This window comes from Danio rerio, chromosome 12, assembly GCF_049306965.1.
Source record: "Danio rerio strain Tuebingen ecotype United States chromosome 12, GRCz12tu, whole genome shotgun sequence".
Taxonomy (NCBI): Eukaryota; Metazoa; Chordata; class Actinopteri; order Cypriniformes; family Danionidae; genus Danio; species Danio rerio.
In genome coordinates, this window is record NC_133187.1 from 37553932 (window position 1) to 37572128 (window position 18197).

At 38.3% G+C, this 18197-nt stretch overlaps 1 protein-coding gene across 41 annotated transcripts in view; it reads left to right on the forward strand.

The window, feature by feature from the left end:
• The window catches only part of baiap2b (BAR/IMD domain containing adaptor protein 2b), an 88611-nt gene that overhangs the window by 20997 nt on the left and 49417 nt on the right, over positions 1-18197 (forward strand). For 16 of the 41 annotated variants that reach the window (XM_073918742.1, XM_073918757.1, XM_073918729.1 and 13 more), the window contains exons 2-3: positions 2083-2158; positions 5273-5367. Coding sequence is in view for 25 of the 41 variants with exons in the window: in XM_073918715.1 (XP_073774816.1) it covers positions 2083-2158; positions 5273-5359 (163 nt within the window). In the remaining 16 variants the exon portion in view is untranslated. The remainder of the gene's footprint in view (positions 1-2082; positions 2159-5272; positions 5368-18197) is intronic. The other 25 variants (XM_073918715.1, XM_073918733.1, XM_073918710.1 and 22 more) reach the window with 2 other exon arrangements.

The following is an 18197-nucleotide window of genomic DNA, read 5'->3' on the forward strand; positions in this document are numbered from 1 at the left end:
AGATGGTAATGATAATGAATGACCAACACATTTATTTAAATTGTAATATTTCACAGTATTGCATAAAATCCAAATGAATGAATTTAAAGATGTTTCACTCAAAATGTACAAAACAAATTCTGTTTTTCTTAAACATTTTTTTTTTCTGGGAAAATATAGTGCAATGCTTCACATTGAGTGAGTGGGCCTGATAAACCATCTGTAGGATACATCTCAAACACTCAGTAACAAGGATTGAATAATCAAATAATAAAACATAAAATGAAACCCATTTACACTTGACATGGAATCTATATATTGCTGTTTTCTGGTGATTTGAAGTGCTTCTTCTATCCTGAATGTTCTTTTATCCTATGAAAGTTGCTGTGGGTAAAAGCATCTGCTTAATGAATAAATGCAAATGTAAATGCTTGGGAATATATATTTAAATTTCAGATGAAGAATAAAAAAAAAAGTTTAAACCAAAGAATTTACTGACAAATAATCAAAATCAAATTTCTTAATTAGACTATTTTGCCTTTATTAATGTTGCTTAATATGTTCTTTTTACTAGTAGGCTTATGTCGAAAATTATATTAAATGTATATTTCTGATAATCACCAGTGATCGAGTGTTTGCGTGTCGCTGGAGAACTACACATATGCCACTTAAATGAACTACAACTTTCATCATGCACCTCACACACACCAGTTCCTGAATCCCCCTGATTACACACATACAGCTGGAAGTTCATGATGGACTGATTACCGGGACTATACACAGCACACACACAGATCTTTGCTGAGTCTTGTGATCTGAGTGAGCACTACTGAAGCGTTTTCCTTGTCTTGATGTGTTTTTGACATTTGCTTTGTTTTGCTGTTTACGTTGTTTTGCTGCCTGTCCCAAACATTCATCTGTATTTTGATCACGCTTTTAGATTGTCTGTACGCTCCTGTCTGTCCCTGTTTTGACCTTTGCCTGCTTGACAGTTTTCTTAATAAACTGCACATGGATCCTACTCTTTACAAAAGTTATATAGATAATGTAAAAACATTTTTAGATAAAGCTTATTTCGGAAGACCTTTAAGTCACAGTTTTCTGTACAGCAATATGAAGATTAAAACAGCCTGTCTTTGTCCTCATTTTATTTTACTGGGAATCTGCTGTCACTGTTGTCAACTGGAGCACAGGATGGGATTTGGGATATTTCCAAGAAATTTAGAATATAGTCAACTTTATTTAAGAACATAAACAACTTTACTCCAATTCTGTAAAACCTAGCATTTTTCTCCATAGCCGTCACAGTGTTTGTATTGCACAGCACTTTATTGCTAGTGGATAGCTTGTACGTTTACTTTCCTACATTCTGTGTCCTGGTGTACTCTACCCCTTACTATGTCTCTTTATATGCTGCCCTATTATTGTCAAAGTCTGAAGAATGAACAGAAAAAAAACTACTTTTGTGGCCAAATGTTCTCGAAGCAAATTCGTCAAGTCGAGATGGAGAGAGATTTTACTGTGAATAGACCAGCAAAGCTCTTTTGCGAATAGGAAGAGGACTCTTCAATGAGGAGTTTCAGCAGAAATGAATAGATTTTAAAGGGCAACTCTTAATGTTGGATTAGGTGAGTCAGGCTGTGGGTAGATCTCCACATTCTCCCGCAATCCTGTGCTCACCAGCAACAAAAGAATGGCAAATCCCAGCTGGCACAATGCCCTCCCAGTCCTGCTAATAAGTGTTCTGAAGGGAGGGGGCATTAGAGCTCTGGCTCACTTTTTCTCCCTCTATTCATCTCTCTTGTTATCTCCACATGCACTGCATCATCCTGTCCATAATCATTAACAATAGACAGATCCTTTATTGTAATATGGAGTTGACACTTACAAGCAGCTATCTGCTTTCTTAAACATGATTTATCATTAAACTTCATTACATTTCTCATTTTTGGTGGTGATCAACATTTGGTTAAAAGGAATATATAACAATTTTAACAGTACTTACTTTTAAAAAGTGACTTTATATTGTAATAATTTACCTTTTCCCCAATTAGTATAACTGCTGCTGTGGTGTTGACAAAATCTGTGTTGTTTCTGTTGCAGTCCATCATGGAGCAGTTCAACCCTTGCTTAAGGAACTTTGTTGCCATGGGGAAGACTTATGAGAAGGCCCTTTCCAGTGAGTACATCAGCGGCTTGTTCATTACCACTCTTGCAGGCAATGAGCCAGCTATTCAAGCTTTTTTTTCATTGGTCTGCTTTTATTTTTGAGAATAAGTTGCTTGAAATTCATGCTTCAATGGGGCTCTGCTCCTTGACATTCCTTGGTTGCATACACCTTCACGACCAGCATCTGGGATTTTTTTTTCTGATATACAAACTCAAGTTCTTGCATAGAAATAGCAGATTGTTGTTTAAATGTTTGTTGAATGTTTGTTAAGAATTTATGTTTTTATGTTTGTGGGGCAGGATACTTCCTGCTTCTTTGTAGTCATAGAATGTTTAACGTCTAAATCCATCTGCACCCTGAAACCCTTGAGCATCCATCCGGTTCATGCATGTTGCATCTCCAGAGCTGTCACATCCATGTAACCAATGAAACTCGATGTATTATTCCTGTTATGTGTGCGGAACTCCATGTGTGTTTTCGAGATTTTGACTGGGCAAGGACAAAGATGTAGGCGTTTTTTTGGAGCAAAAAATATGCACTGGGAGTATGGGAGAGTAAATTGGAACAGAGGACATGCATAAATAGGCCAGAGAGAGCTCTGGGAGCAGACACAGTCCCATAGAGGGAGCGAAAAGGGAACAGGGAAGATGTATATTCAGGACAAGAATGGTACGTGGAAAGAATATGGCGAACATACCAAGGTAGCACAGGTACAACAATTAAATGCCATTTTTTTTTCATAGTGCTTCATCTGAGAGTAAAAATGTACTAACATGGTCTTATGTGAACTTCTAACTCGTAAAATGTTGGGGTGGGTGATACTAACTTGGCACAATGACATAGAAATTATATTAAAAGCACAACATCTAGTGTCAGTTGGTGTCGTGGCTAGTTAGACATTAACATGAATAACATGAAATAGGTAACTTTTAAATAATCTTTTTTTTTTACATCATTTTTTCTAAGTGCTAAACCTTTGAGATTTGCATTATACACTGATAAAGTTTTGCCCTAACTTCTCAGGGTATAATGTGTACCATTTTGTGCTCAATGAAGCCCCATAGACAGGGCAGAACATTTAGAATAAAACCCAGAAGAACAGGGGTCTCCAACCCTGCTCCTGGAGAGATACCATGCTACAGAGTTCAGCTCCAACCCCAATCAATCTGTTCAAGATGTTCAGGATAACTTGATAATTGCAGACTGGTATGTTAGAGAAGGTTTGTAAATGAAGTCTGCAGGAAAGGAGCAGGGTTGAAGACCTCTTTTTAAACACTGTGCCATGCTGCAGTGGACTATCATTTCACTCACCATTCCAGACTTCATCTAATATTTTATGAGGCAGATAATACAGGGAAACGACCAATGCTCTAGAGGGTATCCACAAGAGCGTGTGTATGTGTGCGAGAGTGTGAAGTCTGATAGATAAGGTTAAAAATAGACCCAACTAGAGTGAGATTTGCACTTTCATCCTTGCAGTCTTGGCTGTTGCTTTGGAGGTTTGCAGAATCCATCGTGCGGATTTGCTGCAGTTGTAAATAGGCCAGGTTTAACAGGCAGCATGGTGGAAACCCTCAAAAGTACCCACTAAAGACTAGTGCAGATGGTGGCCACTGGGCTTTTGCATGTTTTGGATTGCTTGGCTAAAGAAACCAATAGTGAAGCTAATAGATCATTTGGAGACAATAAAATGTCATAGCGCCAAAAAATTGACAAATTGGCAATAGTGGCTTGTGGTCAAGTTGATTTTGGAGATCCATCTACATGCCTTACCATTGTTGATAATGACGATGTCTTTGTGCATAAGCAGCTGTTAAGCCTAAAGTTTCTCTCTCCATTACCTAACACTCTCAGAAAAGGACTGAACGGGTTAGGATGTTAAAAAATAATTGGAAAAACCAAAGACTTTACCATTTGTATTCAATTAAGATTTCTATCTGCACTAAGCTAGAGACTATCACATACACATTGCAATGGATAACTGGATATAGATTGGGCTTTTCAACTTGGGATTGTCTCTTGTGGCTGATCAATGCTTTCTCAGAGATGGCTGGAGAGACTTTGTCCTATTTTTTCAGACCTCTGTAATCCTCTTTCCTTCTGCTGCCTCTCTCGTTTCTTTACCCCTCACCACTCAGCCTAACCGCTGGAGCACCAAAGCCCCCAGATTTCCCCCTCTAATCCCTCACAACCAGGACACACCTTATCCTGAGCCTGGGATTTGTGCGGACACTAGTAAATAAGTCTATACATTCATATGTGACTGGGCTGCCATTAGTGTCCAAACACTCCCTTTGCTTGGAATTGAGATGGCCATACATCATAATGAATTTGATGTAACTGTCAACAAGGTTGTTAGGGACAGAAGTACAGTCCTTTTAATTCAGATTCCAGAAGCAGATCCTCAAACACAAGGATGTGATTTGCAGTGTGTACTACTGCTGGACAGACAGGCTCCAGTGTTTAAATTCTGGTCTCTACAGATAAGCCAGACATTACTGTCGTTATTTTTCATGACCTGTGATCCTACAACACACTGGGTGTACTTCTATCCCTTATAAGCCTTAAGATTTGATTTTAAAAATCTGAAATCTATCAGTTGATTCTACTGCACATGCTAACCTTTGCTAACCGCTTCCTCTGTACCTTCTGGTTGTAAGTTTCACGGTGCTCCAAAACACTTTGTGCTTCTTGGCTCTCTCCAGCCTCGCTAAACTACCATGATCCTCTGGCTTCGACGAGAGCCTGATTTCAGAGCCAGTCCTCCTTAGACATGGTGACACAGAAGAGGCACAGCTGTCCTTGTGGCAGGACCTCACACAGAATAAGTGATTGCTTTCAGTAATGCGCTATCTGATGTGAATGATTTTGGAGGGTATCAAGCTTTCTTTATTTCTGCTTTATTATTTCAAAGTAATGGTACTTTTGCTATTCATTACTCACCAATCACAAGCTCCACCCCCACCCCCCCAGTTCTCTGGCCGAGCCATCATAGAACATAGAAGCTTTCCCATCCACCACTCCTGTTTTCATAGACGCAGCACCTGTGGGTTAAGGGAAGCTTCGGGTTAGCACCTAAGCACAACCCCAATTCTTATGTCCCCAATGCTTCCATGTTTCCAGGTGTGACATTTGCAGCAAAAGGCTACTTCGACGCACTGGTGCGGATGGGAGAGCTGGCCAGCGAGAGTCACGGCTCTAAGGATCTTGGTGAGTTTGTATAGATTGTAGATGCAGTGCCCCCTGTGGTTGGGAGGGGGATTGCAAAAGAGAATAAACTAAAGGTTTCAGTGTGAATGGCTTTGGGTGTGTGGGTACATAGTGCAGCATATCTAAACTGTATCTTTGGGCATATCACAAACACACACTCTGCAGATTCCTTCATTTGCTCGTTGGTGAATGGTTGCATTGTGTTCATTCTATCCTGTCATCTTATTTCCGTGTCTCTCTATGAATAACTGTTAGATTTAGGGAGTCTAGACACTATCATTTACACAAGTGTACAGTTCTTTCGCAGTAAATGTACTAATCCTGTCACTTTCTTTGCCCTTTGATGAACGGTTTGGCTGATTATGAACACGCAATCAATTTTTAATTGTTATTTGAGTAATGACATTAATGGTGACTTTTAACCAATTCATAAGGTCTGAGTAGTTTTTTTTTTCTTAGCATACACCCTTTTAGATTTCAGTTTTAGTTTTTGCACATAGCATGATATTTTTTTTATATCTGTATCATTTTGTAAATGAATACTATTTTTGCATTAGGAGAGCATCAATTATTCTCTCCTGCTCTTGAATGAAATGTACTATACAAATGATCACACAACATGTCTATGGAAATGTAATGTTTTTTCAGATGACATAAAGAGAACTTAGCCGAAGTCACAGTACAATAATGCATTCTTTCCTCACTAGTCTTGCTGCCCATTCATTATTTATACAAGTGACTGTGTTTTGTAGCTAGAAACCATAGCAACCAATGGAAAAATGGGTGCACCAGATACTTCAGAACATTTGTCTTTTACTTTTCCAGGAACAGTTGTTCTACTCTATTCTGAAACAAGCTTTTTGAACCAATACATGTGAATATCATTTCATTTAAATCAGGATGTGTTGACTGAGACTCATTACTCTGACAAGCCTTGTTGTCAATGTGTGTTTAGTAAGTCTGATAAATTGGACTTCAGAAGAATGTAAGACCTTTGACAGAATTGACTGAATCTACAGTATAATCTGGGATTCAATCTAATGTTGCTAAAATCACATCAGAGTCACAGCAGAAAATATGAGTGATTTACAGGGCTGGCTATGGCCCAGTTCCAATTCTATTTTTGTACCCATTGGCCCTTGAAACAGAGTGTGAAGGGGAAAGGCTTCAAAATGTACCCCTTAGAAATGGGACAGTACTATAACAACTGCACATGTCATCAGATGTCATCGCGATCTCTTGGTTCATATGAGATCGACAACCTTGTCTGCTGTAGTTATTCCAGTTGCATTATTTTTTGGTATTTATCTTCAGGACATCACTGAAGGCAACGATATCATGCTATCATAAAGATCTAATGTGGCAATAAGATCGTAACTGTACTGTGCATTTACACAGTGGCCTTATTCATCTATGTAAACACAAGAAAACCACATTACATTATAGCAGACACTGTAAAAAGCTCATTCTTAGCCACTAGACTTTTCTGACAGGGTATTCGAGTGTCATCGCGTATCAGAATGTTGTGGAACTGCTGTAGAGGAGTTATCATTATGGATTATAGATAGTGAAATGTAATTTTTTTTAAAGCAGTAAAACATGAAGACCGTCATGAAAGTATTGAAACATGTGCTTGTTTTTTGTAAAAAAAATTAATAATAACAAAAAATTCTAATTTGTGCATCTGTTGACTTCAGTGTGCAGCCATGTTGCTGTTGAGGCTGGTGTATTCTGGGAAATTTTCGTACCCCTTGGTTTTGAGGGTGGTCTTGAAAAAAATTTGTTTCAAGGGCTATCTAGCCCTTCCCCTTAGCCTTACTCCTTCAAGCTAAAGAGAATTGGGAGACCCCTACCCCTCGTTTTGCGCATTCACTTGAAGGGGTAGGGGTCTCCCAATTCTCTTTAGCTTGAAGGCGTAGGGCTAAGAGGAAGGGCTAGATAGCCCTTGAAACAAGAGATTTTTCAAGACCACACTCGAAAGGGCTAAGGAGTAGAATTGGGATTGGGGCTACATTTCCATTATTCATCTCAGAAACATTTTTTATCCTTTTTTCTGAGCATTTATCTTCACTGGTTGGCATCTCATTAACTACAAATTAAATGGACTTTAAAATCCTAGTTCTAATTTGCACTGTAAATGGCTATTATTTAAAGGAATTCAGCTTCATCTCATCCTGAGATTGTTTACCTGATTTGCAACCTTCTTTATATATCTAAACCGTATATAGCCAGTCAGAACTGGAGTCCTTATGAGATTATATTTTAGGCTGCTGGCGAGTTATATCTTGATTGCTGCTGTCTCAGCATTGTTAAAAAAAGGAGCAATATCGGTCACACTTTACAATAAGGTTCATTAGTTAATGTTAATTAATGCATTTACTAACATGAACAAACAATGAACAATACATTTACTACTGTATTTGTTAATGTTAGTTAAAATTAGTTAATGATAATACAGTAGTTTATTGTTAGTTCATGTTAACTCATGGTGCATTAACTAATGTTAACAAGCATTGACTTGGATGTTAATAATGCATAAGTAAATGTTCAATTATGATTAATTAATGCTGTACATGTGTTGTTCATGATTAGTTCATGTTAGTAAATGCATTAACTAATGAACCTTATTGTAAAGTGTTACCGCGATATCTGTATATGAAAAAAAGGTTTAATATACGCCTTTTCACTAGAGACTTTTCACCATTAGACACATTACAGCACAGTCATTTCTCATGTAATATACTCTTCCCTCTTACAATATTGCATTTAATGTGTAATTTAATACTCATGTCATCTGTCTGTGCCTGTAATTTACAATATAAGACAACCATGACTGAGCTTATTAGTAATCTCTTCTTCTGGCATGTTATAGTGAATAGATTATGACATACCCAGAGGTCGCTTAATATTTTTAAAAAGTTTACATTAAAAATATCAGCCAAAAATTCAATATCAACGTATCACTACAGTATGTTTCACCTTTGCTAACAATTGAAACTAATGAGGAGTGTCATAGAGTCTTTCCCTTCACATGGCCTAAGAGCATTCCAGATGCATGTCATAACAACAAAACATACCTGTTCTTTGTCTGCACTGTGTGCTGTGATTGATATGCATGAGCAAGACGAGTGACAGGTTTTGTTAGGATCAGATCAGTTCAGAAAAGCACATGTTGAATGTCAGTATTATAGGGCCAGAGGCTTTGAACGAGCTTGCAGGAGAACAGCAGCATGAAGTGGAATCTTTTCTCCAATTTGGCCACCGGCAGAATGAGTTTGTGTTACAAGTTTATACTCATGCAGCATTTGAGTGGGTTTAAGCACGTGGGAACTGTAGCATCAGCCATGTGGACCCAACCGACTGCTGCACACTTAAATAATTCTCTACAGAGAGGTCTTAGCCCAGCTTTAATAATTGATTCAGACTTCTTTCTGACTTTAGCATAATTGTATGCTATAAGGCCGTTGTGAAGATTTTAGTCTGACCTTGCTGACCTCAGACTATCATGATAATAGCCATGAAATCAGTGCTACAATCTCAGACTACCACTTTTGCCTGTCAGATTCAACAGCAGAAGATGTTCCTGTGTTCATGAACCTGTTAGCGTGTTTCTGAAATGGACTGGAGGATGTTACACAACAGCGGCTAGATGTGTATTAATATTGTAAGGCCTAATGCATAATGCGTAGCACAGTTCACATGTCTGTGATGTACTGTACTTTAAGTCTTTAAGTGCACTTGTTGTACTTGTTGCTTATGCATATTGAAAAGTGGGACAGTTGTATATATATATATATATATTTGTGATACATTAAACAATAAAAATAAACAATGCTTAATGGTTTTCGGTTAGACTTTAAAAGTATTGAATAATAGATATTCAATAAACAAATGTAAAATAACACTGAACAGTCTTTATTCTGTTGCATGAAATAATTAAACAATAAATCTTCATTAAAGTGACAAACTTTATTATTTCTTGAGCCCAAATGGTTTAAATTCACTTGAAATCTAAAGTCACAGGCATTAAAAAAACTCATCCAAACAAAAGTCTTTCATATTATTAGAGTAAAGGTAAACTTTGCGATTACTACACAAATCGCATGTTCTCTGTGTTTTCTGGTTAATTATAATCCCAGTTTGACATTGCAGATCTGGTGATATATTGTGCAGCCCTAATTTTTGGATATTTTAGCAATATATTTGCATAATATTACGTTACTAAGTAAAGTGGTGAATTGGTTATGTGAACCAGAAAAGAATTGTCATGAACCAGTTTGCAGAAAAAAAGGGTGTAAAAATTAAGTTTTTTTCGGTGCACAGACGAAGAAAATTAGGTATCAGTAATAGATCCTAACTGGTTACTACCTACTGACGTCATTTATCTCATATGGGCTATGTTACAGTAGTTTACTATTGGGAGGGAGCCGATTATGAGTAACTAAAATGCCCCAACTACTTAAAAATGCAGAAGCTCTGCATGTTTCCTCTCCTCTCGGCTGTTAAAGCAAACTTGTGGATCCAGACTCAAGCATGTCTGCAGAGCGAGTTTTCTCCACCACGTCTATCATGGATCAGCTGTGATCGCTGCGTCACTCGGTGAACAGTGCCAGAGCGTTAGAGCCAATCGCAGCCTTTTCTGTTGAGCATGAGACCAATCATATGGTGTAAGAACTCACTCTACAGCGCTTAAAAAGCAAGCTAATAAGCAGGGATAATATTTACGTTTGTTTATTTATTTCTGTGATTGTATTTTTTGAGTTTTGTTTGATACCGTACGTTCAAAAAGTTTTCTTTGAGCAGGTAAAATTAAAGGTACAGTGCAAATATCTGACTTAAATTAAAGGACAAACTTGTATTACAAATACACAGAAAATGTATTTATAAATGATACATTTTAATACAGGAATTCTTGTGCTGTGAAGTAAAATATGAAACTGTGTATGGAAAGCATCGTCAATGCACTGTGATGCATTGAGATATCAAATTGAACGGAATTGATGGCATGATAATCGTAACCTAACCGAACCGAAATGTGAGGCCAGTGTAGGTTCACACCCCTAATAAGCAGATTACCCAGTCTGCCTAGGGCTGTAGACTAAAGGTCAAAACTTTGGAAATAACGTTCAGTTATTTTGTAAAAAATCATCATTTTGCTTTGAAAGATCTCAATGCATCATTAAAAGCCATGGGTGTTCATTTTGCAAAGTAAATTTTAGCTTTTGCGCAAAATTAGCCCATCAATATTAAGTGTAAACTGAACTGTTCATTAGCACAGATAATGATGTCAGCCAGAAGTTTTCAGATAGCGATCAGTCACAGTTACACAACTGACTGAGCAGAAGTAATCGAAATGCATGAAATTCTTTTATATGGTTGCAAGAGCTTTGCTGTCAGGGTAGCGGATAATGGTGAGATTTCATTAAGTGGCGTTATCTTCCTCTTCATTGCATCCTCAACTCTGAATAACTCGTGATCTCTCGCTGCGTGGTGATTCTTCAATGCAGCACTTGTGCGTATCGCAGTCAGCCCACGCACCGATGCAGGAGGAGAGAGAGCGAGCCGTGAGCTATAAATAGATGAAACCCTTGCCTTAACAGGAGAAGTTCCGCTAGAGAGAGAGAGAATGAGAGAGCAAGAGTAATGTGAACGCGGCCCGTGCTGTGGATTTAGAGTCCCAGAAAGCCTCCTCGGTGATGTCAGTGTTTCCAAAAACAGCTTCCCCTGTCTGCCTCTTCATTGCTGCACGAGTGCGTGGAATACTAAACAGCTTCCTGTTCCCCCTGCCCAAATATGGCTATCAGTCGTCATGCCTGTGAGATACCAGCAGGTCGTCGCATTCTCACGTTTGTCGTTTCAGCTTTGGGAGGTTTCCATCAAATTAAAGACCCTTATGCTGATAATTAGCCTAAATCCTGGATTTTCTTGCTTGAGCATAAATATTTGCAGAAAAGCAACTGTGTTCGCTCACCAAACACAATTAGTTGCATCTGCAAGCATCTCGCTGTCGCTTTAGTCACAAAATAACTCTGGGGCGTTTGAATAATTAATGCTGGCAAATCTTGGTGCAAACTGAAATGCTTCGGCAACACATCCGGTCTCATTTTTGATAAGCTGTTCAAACAAATCCCTCAAAATATGTCTTAGATTAGATTTGCAGTCCAGATATAGAATTGTTGCTACTTTAACAATGGATTTAATGTTTGGAAAATGGCCTGAAAGCTAAATCTGTCCTTTAATAAACTTGGATTGAGGAAAATGTGACATTTCTGCTGAAATATTAGACTTTTCTAACCATTGCTGAATAATGACCAATTGAAGTCTAAGAAGAACTAATATAAATTAAAATAAGTAGTGTGAAGTGATTGAGGGAAGGATGGAACATGAGACTGACAGGTGGATTAGTGCAGTGGCAGCAGTATTGCAGTCGATGTGCCAGACCATTGTGGTAAAGAAGGAGCTGAGCCAAAAGGCGAAGCTCTCGATTTACTGGTCAATCTACATTCTTACTCTTACCTATGCTCATGAGCATTGGGTCATGACCGAAAGGACAAGATCTTGGATACAAGTGGCCGAAATGAATTTCCTTTACAGTGTGGCAGGGCGCACCCTTATGGCCCATTCACACAGGGCGTCAGCGTCAATGCTATTGCTGAACTGAATTATGTGTCTGTTAACGCTGCTTCAGTGGCATTGCCCACTGCAAATGTTGGGACTTTTTCAACTTTTCAAGCGCCAACGGAAGCGTCAACCGATCAGATCACTGTATGCAAATACACCAGCTCAGACAGTAGCCGATTCCAGACTAATTTCATTGGCTGACGCTGCTATGACGCTCACATCAGCCCCAACTTCAGACACGCCCTCTGTCAAGGGTTGATGCTAAAGCCTCATGTGATTCGGATGTTTTTGATAGGGTAAGGAGCTCTGTCACCCGGGAGGGGTTCGGAGCAGAGCTGCTGCTTCTTCACATTGAGAGAAGTCAGCTGAGCGGGCTCAAGCATCTGTTTTGGATGCCTCCTGGACACCTACCTAATAGAGGTATTCCAGGCATGTCCCACCGGGAGGAGGCCTCGGGGAAGACCCAGAACACTGGAGGGACTATGTCTCTTGGCTGGCCTGGGAATGCCTCGAGAGCTGGAGGAAGAGACTGCTGCTCTCGTGACCTAACCCCCGGAAAAGCAGATGAAATGAATGAATGAAAATAAGTAGTGTCCTTCCTTACATGATGTACATGCAATAAACCAAATTGAATAAAATAGTATAAAATACAAGAAAAACATTCAACAAGAACAGTGCAAATACTCTCCACAGGAAGTGAAGAAATAGCACTTTACTATGTGATTGACTCCGTCCTGATGTTGGGAGCGCAGCAGCAGGTTGGCAGAGACATAGTTTCATTTTCACTCCAAGTAGGTGGAATTGGTACTGTCATAACAGGGTTTGAGTGTTTCCTCACCTCACTGAAAGTCATCGTCTCACCCTCTGAGTGTCTTTCCTTACACACAAACAAGCACACGTTTATAAAAAATGGCAAATGGCTCCATCACCTTTGAGGAAAGCATCACAGAGCTGATAATTGCTGCTACAGATGCCATCACAAACAGTAGAGTCGCCTGGCAATGAATCCACCGCTGTTTTACCAGAGCAGCCCTGGGAGAACACATTTCTTAAAGAGCATTTCATCCTCTCACAGGTAGACAAATTAATGAGTCGGGCTGTAGAGAAGGTTTCGCTCATGAATATTGCATTTACATTTTTGTAGCTCTTTCATAATCGACTAGTAATGTAAGTCTTTGTGAGCTACCTACTTAGATAGCAATTTAAGGGATTATAAGTAAGGGGCATATTTGCCTACTTTAATATCTCTCTTTTTTGGAAGACATAAGGTGAATTAGCTTCGCTCATATTTTAAGCAGTGTTGATTTATGAAGTATTCATTTTTTTCCATACAGGGATTTAAAAAGTCTTTGTTAAAGCATTATAAGAACAAAACCAACCAGCTGTGATTGGAATTATATGTAAAGCAGGCAACAATTGTTTACATTATATAATCAAAAACTAGTCAAGCTGTTGATTGTATATTAAAAGAAAATGTACTTTAAGTTTAATATGCCAATCGTACACGCACATTTAGGTAATTTTGAGAACAAAGGAAAAGTGTAAAAAAACTTACATCATTTGCATTCTCTTATGGCAGTGGGCGGAGCTAAATATTTATTTTGCAATTGTGGAGTTAATGCAAACACATACAATTACTTTAAGCATTATAAGCAGAGCTCATAACAATTATTTCTTTAAAGGTTTATCGGCTATTGGTAAAACATTCAAAATTCTATCTGAAGAAAATGAATGGGGGTTTAATTCCAGCACCTGGCTGTTGCAGCATAAAAGGCTTTACTCAGTATCTGTCCTTCCCACATGTTTTTACTTTCATGTTGTTAGCTTAGCAAAATCGTAATGCTTGGCTCCATTGGAATTCCATGCCCTACTTGTGTAGTATACATTCATGGCGATGTTGACCAATTTGGCATTGGATGATGTCTAATGTGAAACTTTGCGATGGACAATGGCATTGTTGGCATCGTGATGGTTGTTATTAAATAATTAATTTATAATGAATTGAATTGTAGCCTACTGTTTCCACTACCTGACCCACATTGTCTTTGTTTTACCCATAACTATTGCAGATGTGCACATTGCGTTATTAATACTGAATTAATATATTGTGCAGCCCTAATGTTGGAGTAGTTTTCATTAATAAAATGGCAGACAAAAAGTACCCAGTTCATGTCTAGACAGTAAAGTGCATAATGTCTCATTTGGGACACAACTTATTACTTTGGTTATATTTTACTTAAACTGCCTATAGGTAATAGATAGTAGGCAGCACAATTTGGGAACAGTAATATTTCTTGATCTTCATGAGCTGAAGATCCTGCTGGTCCAATGAAAATCAATTGTCATGGACAGTGATAACAGTGTAAATTATATTTCATCATCAACAAATGAATTTGGCTGCCCAGCACATCCAACCTGCACCCCCCCACACCCGCCTCCCTCCCTTATATCTGTTCTGCTGCAGTAATCAATCTCCATTATGACCTCATCAGCTGCTTTCTAATAGTTATGTATACGGTCCTGAGCCACAAAGTAATGACCGCAAAAAAATGATTAAGGCCTTGGGGTTTCGCTCTCAATGAGGCATTTACAAATTTCATTTTGGGTCACTGGGTTTTACAGTCAAATACGAGTGGACAATTATATTGAAGTGTGTGGATCAATTGAATTGTTTTGTTTGATTTTCTGTAGATATAAACCAAAATGTAAGAGCAGGGAAAAAGACAGAGTTATGCACTGCAGCGTTAAAAGAAATTCAGCCTATCAGAGGATTCAGAAGAGCAGATTTTGATTCAAAAGTTGGTTCAAAGTTTTTTATATAGATTGAGTGCTGTCTAATTTTCCCAGTATTACTATTATCAGAAAGACTGAAATCATTTGAGAACAACTACTGTTGATGAACTGAGTTAGATTAATAAGAGTCAAGAGAACAAAATGGAAAATAAAAGAAGAAAGTGAGAGGTTTTCTACATAGCTCTCTCTCTTTCTCACTGGCTCTGTGTTTGATGAGAGTGCATTATTAGGCTCATCTTTCTCTGGAAGGTTAGGTCGACCCGCTGAGACTCCACAGTGTCATAAAATCTTGCTTTTAGGGCCTTTGATTTTTTTTAACTAAACTACATATTTTTTGTATTCTGGTATTTCATTTTTTGCTTTCTAATGGCCCGTTTCCACTGAGTGGTAAGGTATTGTAGAGTATGGGTCGGTACGGGTCACTTTTATCAGGCTTGCGTTTTCACTGCCAAAAGGGTACCAATGGTGGGTGTGGTGTACGATAGAAAATTTCATTACTAACCTTTCTATGAACATTATTTGATTATAACTGCAGATCAATAAAATAGCCTACCGTAACGTCTGCGATTTAAAAAAAATAAATTAAAATAAATAAATAAATAAATAAATGCAACATACTGTACATGAACACATACAGACCCTTACGGTCTCAGATATGTTCCTAATTACAGAAAAATTACACTCAGCATAAATTTAGTCCTTATTTGGGTTCAAAAACATATAGCCCACAGTCAGTGCAAACCTCTCATCTGTATCTTTAGCCCATGTAACCTCTGTTAGAGAGTAATTCCGTCATTCTGAGTTCATAATAGTCCAAAAGGTGATGATAATAGTTAAACATCTTTTAGGTTGCTGAAAGAATCATTTGCTCCTTTGTTTTTTCCGGCTTCTCCTTTGTTTTTTCACGCTTCACTCTTGTGTTTGTCTATTTCTGAAAGGATGTCAAAAGCATTTCAATATCACATGCACATTATTATCATCAGCTCATAAAGTTATTATTTCAAATACAGGCGCGCACACGAGCTCTTTCAAGAAAGTTAAACTGCTCATGCTTGAGACAGCCTTGTAAACAACGAGCCAGATGATAGATTCTGCTCTTCTTCTTGGCTTTGTGGCTGTTTATCAAGACGACGACAAGGTTTTGTTTAAGCTCAGGTCGACCATGGCTCATTATTATTGTATACATTATCACAGTGTAATGTCTCAGCTGTGTATTGAAAAATGGCACTTCCTTTGTTTTCATTCTCCTGGCTTATGCACACGCTAGTAACGTATCACTGTAAACCAATGACGTTCAGCTGCATGTCTTGCTCCACCTTTTGGCCCTCTTTTGTTGTACGGTACGGTTGACTTTTTGGTACTTTTGACAGTGGAAACGGCCATAAAAGTGTACCGAACCATACCATACCACTCAATGGAAACGGGCCATGAGGTACTGTACAGATCACTGCATAGAATCAGGTTTTTAAGTGAAGTTTCCTAAACTCTTTTCAAGAGGAGCACATGATATGATTGAGCACGACTGGCTGCTCATCTGTAATCAGTAATAATCCAATCAGATTGATCCAAGCTTACAATAAATGGATTGATTTTTCCCTACTGCTCTATCTTTGTTTTGGAAGAATCCCCCCCTCCACCCCATCTCCTCCTTATGGGAACTTATGGGACCTACCTGATCTCAGATCCCCTTATATGCTTATTGACCGGGTGGAAGCCAAGCTCAGGGTTCTCTCCCAGGACAGCACGCCAAACCTACTATTAACGCCAACCATATCTAAGAGGGAACTCTTGAATTCAATTCAATTCATCTTTACTTCTGTCGTACTTTTACAATGTACATTGTGTCAAAGCACTATAGAAATAAAGATGAATTGAATTCATCATATTTTAATATACAGTTGTTGTGTAAATGTACCTTTAGTTAAATCTTGGGAACTAATTTATAATTTTAGTTGATGCGTGGCCATGTTTTACTTAATTGTACTCATGCTTGGCCATGTTTTAATTTGTTTCTTCTTTTTAGTTATAAAGTGACAACATTGCACTAATTAGTTCTTTCATTTTAGTTAAATCCTGGCCACATTCTACTAATTTGTTCCCTTGTTTAAGTTAAATCACCACTGTATTGTAGTCTAATTAGTTTCTTTATTTTAAAAGCGTCTGCTAAATGACTAAATGTAAATGTAATTAAGGTAACCTTTGGCCATAAAGAGAACAGAGTAAAGTGATGGGCATGGATTTTTCTCTTATGGCAATGGTGTCTTTTTCCATTATGTATTAAACTCCACAGAAAACCATGATTTAGCAAAAAGAGATTTTGCGAAAGCCGTTTCATGTTGACTTGTGTGCTGCAAATCAAAAGTCATTCTCATTTTAAGCTCTTTATCTTTTTTGTATTTACTCCATACTAAGTCCTCAGTGCTTTATTAAAATCATTTACTAATATGTATTTTTTTCCTCAAGCAAGCCAAGATGTCTTTACTAATTATTTTTCAAGGCTGGGTGCTAGATGCCACAGCATTTTTTTTCAGACTGTACCCTAATTGATTTGGCCCTTTAAGAGCAGACAACAATATGTTTAAGTCTTTGAAAGCTGCAGATGTTGTGATCCGTGCTGATTACTGGTAAGCAGCTTAGAGCCCTGCCGAGCGCGCCTGAATTGCAGCAGAGGGACGGAGGGGGTGGGAAGGATGAGGATGGGGAGTGTGTCACACTATTGTGCTGACTTACACAGGAAATGAGAGTGTGTGTCGACCCGCAGACCAGATATCTGGATGGGGGACAACAGGGTAGGGGGAGGTCAGGGAACGGTCTGCAGTGGAGGGGTCTTTAAATTACATAAAAGATGATGAATGCCAGTAGAAAATAAACATGTCAAATTATGTCTTAATATCTCAGGTTTTTAAAAAAGTTATACACAGTGTCCACATAAATAACTAAAATTCTATATTATGGATATCAGGCCAGCAACCAGCAATGTCACTTTGTAAAGCAACACTACTGTACATACATGACCACATACTGAGTAGTCTGATGTTGTTGTTTTTGTTGTCTAGAACTACTTACAGTATACTGTATGCATGCTTATAGATCGAATATGTAATGCTCATGTGCATAATGTCACTCGTGAAAATGAAATTACTAAAATTTGTGTATTTAAAAAATCTGTATTTAAAAGTTGCATTTTTACATCGACCAAAATGCCGTTATGTTGTAAATCAGGGGTGTCAAACTCAATTCCTGGAGGGTCGAAGCCCTACACAGTTTAGTTCCAACCCTGCTCCAACACACTTACCTGTAGGTTTCAAACAAGCCTGAAGGACTCAATTAGTTTGATCAGGTGTGTTTAATTAGGATTGGAACTAAACTGTGCAGAGCTGCGGCCTTTTTGGAACTGAGTTTGACACTTGTGTTGTAAATGAAC